At 31.7% G+C, this 8,883-nt stretch overlaps 1 protein-coding gene across 1 annotated transcript; it reads left to right on the top strand.

Moving 5' to 3' along the window:
• Positions 1-202: 202 nt before the first annotated feature.
• On the top strand, positions 203-1,558 carry LOC107935862 (GATA transcription factor 4). The gene is made up of 2 exons (XM_016868490.2): positions 203-571; positions 663-1,558. The coding sequence occupies exons 1-2, from the start codon at positions 353-355 to the stop codon at positions 1,209-1,211; spliced, it is 768 nt and encodes a 255-aa protein (XP_016723979.1). The 5' UTR covers positions 203-352; the 3' UTR covers positions 1,212-1,558.
• Positions 1,559-8,883: the final 7,325 nt, after the last annotated feature.

Below are 8,883 nucleotides of genomic sequence, written 5' to 3'. Positions count from 1 at the left end.
ATATTTTATATGTAAATATAATGACAACCACATCCATGTTTTTGTTCCTATTTACTACCACGATTAATTTAATATTTACTATAGTATAGTATATTATAAACTATACACAAACACATGCATGCATGAGGGATTAATCCATTTACTGTATGACTCTTTTATCTATTTTATATATTAAATTATAGATCCCAATTTTTTTTAAAAAGAAAAAAAGGAAATTGTAGTCATCTTGCACGTTCCTCTGCCCCCTCTTCCCATCCATATATCACTCACCTCTGCCTCTCTCCTTTCTCTGGCTCGTTCTTTTGAGGGAAAGAGAGCTGAGAGATCAGCTTTTTGGGGGGTGTATAAAAAGATGGATATCTATGGGATTTCAACTTCGGAACAATTAGATGTTGATGATCTTTTGGATTTGTCCAACGATGAGTTTTTTCCCTCTGCTTCGGCCGCCACCAGCCATGATCAGTTCCCTCCTTCTGAGACCCCTTTCAGCGACGCTTCCGCCGCTTCCTCCTCCTCTGCCGCCCTCACTCCCTCTTTCTCCTTAGACTTTAACCACGATATTTGCCTTCCCGTAATAACGAATTCCATGTTCGTTTTCTTACTTTATATTTATTTTTACTAGCATGCACGAATACATTTATTGTTGTGGTTTTTGTTTGCAGAGTGATGACGTGGCTGAGCTGGAGTGGTTGTCGCAGTTCGTTGAAGATTCCTTCACCGACTTCCCCTCATACTCGCTCCCCGGAATCCTTAACCCTAGAAATGATAACTCGTCGTTTTCAAGCAAAGCTCGGAGCAAGCGTTCCAGAGCGGTAACAACATTGAACGGCACAAACTGGACGACGACGACTTCTGGAGCTGCAGGTACCTTAACGGGAAAAACAAAGACGAAAAGGGAAATCCAACGTCAAGCATCCCCGGCGACGGTAGAAGGGATGAGGCGATGCTCACACTGCGCGTCGGAGAAGACCCCACAGTGGCGGACGGGGCCATTAGGACCGAAGACATTGTGCAACGCGTGTGGGGTCCGGTATAAATCGGGTCGGCTAGTGCCCGAATACAGACCCGCAGCGAGTCCGACATTTGTGTTGACTCAACACTCGAACTCCCACCGGAAGGTGTTGGAGCTGCGGCGGCAGAAGGAGGAGCAGTCGACGAGACGGCAGCAAGAGCAAGTGTGTCGTCAGCCGCACCGACAACAGGTGTGCTGAGGTGTAAAAGTGAGGGTAATCACGTTGAATAGGGGTGCTGTTGTTTGGAGCCCTTTGAATCAGTGTGTTTCACTTTCACCATCAAACGTCCGTTTTTTGGCGTTTCTGTTTAGTTTAATCTTTAGGAATTTTATTTTTAATAAAACAAGAAAAAAGAAAAAGTCATTAAATATTTGGGTTTCAGTTCAGCTGCCCTACCATTCATTGCTTTTATGAGCGTGACTTTCCACGTGACGCACCGCAACGCAGTGGCAGCTGATAACGGACCGCACACAAAAATAATGGCGTTTTCCCTTTCACGTGTAACTTTTTAGATAATGAAATTAAAATGTATAACTTTTTCTTTAGGAATGAATAAAATTAAGTTTTAAAAATATGAGATTAAAAAACTAATAGTATATAAAGCATAGTTTTGGAAGACAAATACTGGGAAGCTAATGATATGCTTCACCCACTCCAATCTTACAACTTTTTTTTTTTTCAAAATCAAAATTAGAGACAAGTTGTTGTTGAGTTATTATTGCTCCGTTTCAATATATTTACTAAAATCTTTTATTTTTATATTTTCGAATTATTATTTTTTGTTATAAAATTAATGATTCATTTGGTTATTAGTCTAATAATATGACACAAAATATTATTTATATATGTGTATTACAAATTACAATAGGGCAAATTAGTGAAAATTGCCACTTTCAATAAAGAAACTAGCTTATGAAAAACGCTTTTAAAAAAAAAGAGCATTTTCTTTTAACAATTTTGCTTTTTAATTTGTTGGTTAAATGCTTGTATTTTCTACTGTTGGGTCTCATCTCATGTTTATTTGGTTTATTTTTTCTAATGAATGATTCAAGCTCTCTTTTCTTTTCTTTTTTATTAATAAGCAAGTTATTTTCGAGTTTTTAATTATTTTATTTTATTTTTTAATTAATAACTTCTTTATTTATATGGAAAAATAATAAATATGTAATTATATAATCAAAATAATTTTTACATATATTATGTTAAATATATATTTTTAAAATATTAACTAATTTTTTTATATAATTTTTTAAATATGATTTTTATATGTCAAATATTTATTTTTTACATACATTGAGAGTATTTTAAATTTTAATTTTATAAAAATATATATTTTAAATATCACTATTTTTTACCTACATTGTGGTATGATAAATCTAGTATATAAAATTAATTAATTATTTTAGATATAATTGTTTTTAGTAAATATATTTTTTATATGTAAAATATTTAGTTTTTCCATTCATATTACGGGTGTGGTAAATTTTAGTATTATATATTTTTGTATGTGTATTTTAAATAATTATTTGAAATATTTTACATATAAAAATAATGTTTAATTTATAAAAATATGTCGCTTTTTTATAAAATTTAAGAATTTAGGCACTTTTTTTTATATTTATGAGAATAGGTTGTTTTTGAAGAGGGAAAATGAAAACGCATCTTACAGGACGCTTTTTCAAGCAATGGTAACATTCCCCCATCACAATTTCAACGGTTACATCCCTCAACAGCCATATTTTTCCTATATAAACCCCTCTAAACTTCATTTTTTTTCCCATTCAAACCTATTCTCTCAATAATTTCGTTTTAAATCTTTCTCTCAATCCTATTTTGTTCAATTTTATTGTACTCATTATAATTTGTAAAATGACAAATTAACTTATTCATTTGGATAACAAGCACATCTTTGATGTTCAATTACAAATAGTAAGAAATTATTACTAAATTATTTAATTTTAATTAGTTAATTATTATGTTATTAACATTCTTATTTTATATATTTTTTATATTTATATACTTAGGCCGAAGATTGGATTTTGGAAACATACATACACAATTTAAGTGTAAGTGCACCGGTTATCATTCATGGACACTTGCAAGATGTGGGATTCTTGTACGTGGCTCACATGCTTGGGGGGACTAAATTGGATCCCCTACTTATCAATGCTTTGGTGGAGAGATGGAGAACTGAGACACACACATTTTATCTTCCCTGCAGTGAGTGTACAATTACACTCGAGCACGTTTGTAACAATCTGTTTTACAGTGGTGCTGAAAATAGTGATTTCGGAACCACAATTTTGACGAGTGAGTCTATGAATATTATTATTTAATAATTACGAGTCAAGTATTATGATATAGTGAATTTTTATTTGATAATTTTATTTAATTGGATAATAAGTACAAGTGGTTCGATCCTAAAGTCAAGTGATTTTAAAAAATGAGGTATCGAGACTTTATTTCTAAAAATCCAGCCCATAAATATTTTTATTAAATATTTATGAAGTCATTATATAGGTGTATTTAATTTTGGTCCGATAATTTTGACGTTTGGCTAGTTAATTAAGGAAAAATGACTAAATCATAAAAGTTATAAAAGTTTATCATTATTGATTTTATCTAGCTAAAATGCATAATTAATATTTGTTTAAGTTCAAAAGTGGCAATTTATCAACCTTTTGAATTTGGGTGGACGGTTATTTCTTAAATTATATGTTATTTTAATGTTAAATTAAATTAATTGGTTAAGTAAAATAATATAAAACATTAAACAAAAGGGGTAAAGACATGATAATCTTTCTTTTTCCCCTTCACCAACGATTCTTCATGGAAGACTAAACCAAGCTTTCGGCTAAGCTCGTTCTTCAAATTTGGTAAGTGGATTTTAATCAATTTCTTGTAATTTTTTATATTTTTGAGATCGTTGCAATTAGATCTGGTTAACTTATATCTTTGATTTCAAAACTGTTAAAGATTTTAAAATTTTTCATTGGTGAATCTTATATGGTTTTTTTTTTAGAAAATGGTAGATTTAGAAGCTATGTAATGTTTAAGGGTTATTTGATAAAGTAAATTTTTTTAATTTTGCATTTAGGGGCTAAATTATGAATATGTCAAAAGTGACTTTAAATTTTTGTAAAATTGGATTTTTGAGGGCTAGAGAAGGAAATAATTTAAATTGGAATGAAAAACAAAGCTCAATTGTGAAAGTTATATTTGTTTCGGTTTTAAGGACTAAATTAAATAAAATGTAAAAGTTTAGGAAAATTATGTAAAATGAAATTAAAAGATTATAAACATGAATTTGAGTATTATTATGAGATTGGTAATGATATTTTGAATCTTAAATATTATTTAGATCAAGTCGTTGATTTAGGTGAAAATGGGAAAATTGTCAAATAGTCCATGTTAGCTAAAACAATACCGTTTTGTCAGGTAAGTTTATACAGTATATATAAGTTTAATTTTTTGTTGAATTATAATTTAAATGTGTAATTGTGTTTATTGAAAGCTTGAATTTGGTTATGAACTAGTATACAAATTTAGAATAGAATCTAATTGAAATAGATTATGGCGAAATGATATGATTTGAGATTAAATCTCAATGATTTTAGTAAAAGTCTCGTATACAAGGTTATGATTTTTGTGCAGGTTCTGAGCTCCTGCACGTGTTGCGGACTTGAGAATACAGGAATAGGTTCTGAGCTCCTGCATGTGTTGCAGACTCAAGAATACAGGTTTAGGTTCTGAGCTCCTACATATGTTGTAAACTCGAGAATACAATAATATTAAGCCAAGGCCAGGCAAATGATTCATATAGGTTCAACCCTAACGGGTGACTAGGCACTATTACTTTCACCTGTTTATAGAATTCTTTTACGAAGCTTCATCGAGTAATATTATGAATAAAAAGGTGATTTTATATCATTGATTGTTGGCTAAGTTATACATATGATTTGAATATAACGTATCATTTGGTTTGAAATGAAAATGTGAACCTTTGAGGTATACATGTGATTGATTTCAAAATCTTATAAGTTAATGTTGTTGTTGGAATCTTGATAGATATATTTGTATTATATAGTGGATGTTTATGGTAAGAGTATATGTTGCAAATAGAATGGTGCTAGTGAGTAAGGTGATAAATTAGAAAATGAATTCATTATATATATTGGGTTGAGTTTGGAAATTTACCGTTTGAAGCTATATATATATGTGTGTGTGTGTGTGTGTGTGTGTGTGTGTGTGTGTCAATTTGGCTTAAAGCCTTATGTATTTGATGTTATTTTGAATGTCATGATAGGTAAGATTGTTTCACATTGAATCATGTTTTTCATAAGTGGTTAAGGTAAATTAAATGTTTATATACTATGATCTTACTAAGTATTTTAAATCCTTACCCATTTTACTACTTTTCTATAGATTCTAGACATTCAGAACGTGTCAATTGGATTAGTGAGAAACATTCACCTTTCGTCTCCTGATTCTGTAGACATTTGATGTTTTGAGCTTGGTTATTTGTGGCATGTACTTAAGAGGGTTAAATTTTTAAATGTAAAGTTTGTGTTTGTGTTTTGGCATGGTTGAGTTTAGATGTATATAAATATATTAATATATGCATATGATTTAGATGGTGGCATGAAATGGCAAAGTTTGATTGATGTTATGCATAGGAATTAGTAAGTGCTAGTGTTTTTGGCATTGTTGAGTTTGAATATATAAGCATGTGCAAATGGTAGCTTAAGTAAATGCTAAAGGGTATTGAAAAATATGAAAGGCAACCTCAAATTATGATATGTATGTAACCTAGCTTGTGCTATAAAATGGTTGATTGTTTTGGGTATGAAATGGTTAAAAGCTTTAGTATGAATTGTATTTTATTTGAGTTTATTGAATTGTAGTGCCAATTAGGTCATATTGGTTGTATATTTAAATGATTATGTGAATTGGTGTTTCGACTTGAAATGTATTAGTTTTGGGGTTGATTTGAATGACATAAATTGGCATTATAGGTCACTTCACTTGGATGGTATAAAACTTGCACATATAGGCCAATTATGTTGCACACAGGCTACCACACAATCTTATGTCACACATGGTTGGATGACACGATCGTGTGTTTAACACGTTCAGGGTAGCTTTTGGTTCACACGATCACAGTGAGTTACACAGCTTGGCGACACGGCTGTGTGACCTTGAATTACACGACATCATTCTGTTACTTGGGTTGGGGACACGACTGTGTGATAGCACCACACGACCATGTGACCCCTGTTTTAACTTTTTATTGATGGTCGTAAAACTAACAAAAAATTTGACTAAGGAAAGCGCACCTATCTAACAGTAGTATAGTTATGGTGAGACCAGAAATATCGTATCCACGAGGACTAAAAGTACTAATAATTACTATCTTTTTATTATCTAGCCTAACAATTAAGAGAATTTTTAATCTAAAATTAATTATCTAATTAGCTAAGATTGCGACAGAGATTAAAGTTGGAAAATACTTTTGAAAAACTGATGGAAAAGACAATACCCGAGGAAGAATTCACCTAGACTTCACTTATTACCTTTGAGTTAGATGATTTATTCACTTGACTTAATCCGTAGGAATCCCTAATTTATGTTAATATCTCTCTCGAGACAAAAAACAACTGACTCTAGGTTGATTAATCGAAATCTCTTTCTAATTAAAACCCCTATTATTGCATTAACTCAATCTATGGATTCCCTTATTAGATTTGACTCTAACCCGGCAGATTTATGTTGTCCTATCTCTAGGATTGCATGCAACTCCGCTTAATTATGGGCGATATACTCTTTAACAAGGAATTTCCCTCTTCTGAATAAGCACATCAAAAACCTGAATTAATATCCTAGAATATTAAAGCAAGGGTTAAATTCACAATTAAGAATAAGAACAAGTATTTATCATATAATTCAAATAGTAATTAGATTCGTCTTAGGTTTCATCTCCCTTAGATATTTAGGGAATTTAGTTTATAACAATAGAGGGAAACATCTCAAAATTGGGAAAAGAACAAAACATAAAGAAACCCAAAAACTTCAGTAGAAATTGAATAGAGATCTTCAGTCTTGAAGGAGATCCTACTTCAGGGATGATTCCGATGGCTAACCTTGAGTGTTTTCCGCGTTCTACTCTCCGTGTCCCCTCAATCGTCTTCTAGGATGTTTATATAGACTTTATAATACCTTAAAACCCTCAAAATTAGCCTTTTCTTAGTAGAATTAGACTTGGGCTCGACAGGGACACGGCCGTGTGCCACGCCCGTGTAAAGGTGCTCAAGCCGTGTGTAATTCTGACTTGGTTTAGTGTCAACACGACCATGACACACGGGCGTGTGGTCTACCCGTGTGTCATACACGGGCGTGTGGTTTACCCGTATGGAGGTGCCTAGGCCGTGTGAAACACTAATTAGGCCCATTTTGTCCGTTTTTGGCCCGTTTCTCGCTCTTTTCGCCTTCTTATGCTTTCCTGAATATAAAACATGAAATTAAAGGATTAAGAGCATCAAATTCACTAAATTTTATGATAAATCATCCAAAAAATATGCCAAGAATAGGATAAAAATATGTATATATTATGGTTTATCAAATATCCCCACACTTAAGCATCTGCTTGTCCTCAAGCAAAATCCTCAACTCACAATTAAAATAAATTCTTCTCAATTTATAATTCTCATCAATAATGTTCGAAATAATCCACAAGTAATCATATGTTAAGAGCTTAACTAAAAGATCATTAGAGTTTCAAACAATCCAAATTGAGCATTTCAATCATAAAATCATAGGTATCCCCCTTTATCTAAGTAATCACCTTTAATTCCAAATTGAAAAGGTTGACATCCTCACTAATGATTTACTCAAATCACTCAAAGTGTTTAAGCTTCAATAATTAAGCACTCAATAGTCAAACATGAAAAGTTATTACCATAAGCTTGCATGAAAATCAAATCTCTACCCCTATAAATGAGATGAAACACAAATCAAAAGGTCTTTAATCGGGTTGTAATAGGGCTTGGGTTAAAGGTGTGGATAAAGGCTGAAAAAAGAGGTTAGAATCGAGATTAATTTAAATAAATTACCAAACTTCGAAAAAAATAAATCTAATCACTGAATTACAAACAAGTGCCAGAATTAACACTAACCAAAACTAATAAAGTGAGCTTTTCTCTTAATATAATGGCTTTAACTTATCCAAGCTCTTTAGAACAATATGTAATTGAATAAATATATGTTTTTATTTTTTTTTAAGAATAAGAGCAAGTATGGAAAGCACATAACGAAAAATAATTCAGAAATTGGAATGAATGAACATAATTAGATAACTAATCAAATTAAATCTCGATAAAAAAAGAGTCAATAAAAAGGGAGAAATCCTTAACGAATCAAAAAGGGTCAGGTTGTGAGTTAATATTAAAGGAAAAATCAAGAAATAATAGTTAAGGCCCAAAGGGGTTCACTAGGGGTCAATTATGTAGGTAGGCTTTTTATGGAGTAAATGGGTTAAAACCTAAGTGCCTTTATCATTTTCGTATATCATCAAAGGTGTGGTCTTGACATGCATAATCGAAGCAAGTTCTAGAATAACAAATCAATGTTGACAAACTCATAACCAATAAAATCAGTGAGCAAGAAAGATATATGCTCTAAAAGGCTCAAGATCTCACGAAAATTATGGGTATTTGATGTCAATCCTGTGAATTCAAAACTTCAAGATAATACCTCAATTTAGGGAAACAACTTAGCAATTTTACTTCTCAAAAGTCAACTTATCATGCTTGATCCTCTAATGTCTTAAATTTTAAACAATCAATGCACAGTTACCTATGATTAAATTCAAAAC

This window comes from Gossypium hirsutum, chromosome A08 (assembly GCF_007990345.1).
Source record: "Gossypium hirsutum isolate 1008001.06 chromosome A08, Gossypium_hirsutum_v2.1, whole genome shotgun sequence".
Classification (NCBI taxonomy): domain Eukaryota; kingdom Viridiplantae; phylum Streptophyta; class Magnoliopsida; order Malvales; family Malvaceae; genus Gossypium; species Gossypium hirsutum.
Note: the sequence above shows the minus strand (reverse complement) of the source record. Positions and strands in the feature narration are given on the sequence as shown.

Excerpts from the sequence above, each read along its gene's own strand:
- LOC107935862 (XM_016868490.2), top strand. The coding sequence starts at position 353 with ATGGATATCTATGGGATTTCAACTTCGGAACAATTAGATGTTGATGAT. Across the intron at positions 572-662 it reads ACCACGATATTTGCCTTCCC|AGTGATGACGTGGCTGAGCT; the intron begins GTAATAACGAAT and ends TTTTGTTTGCAG.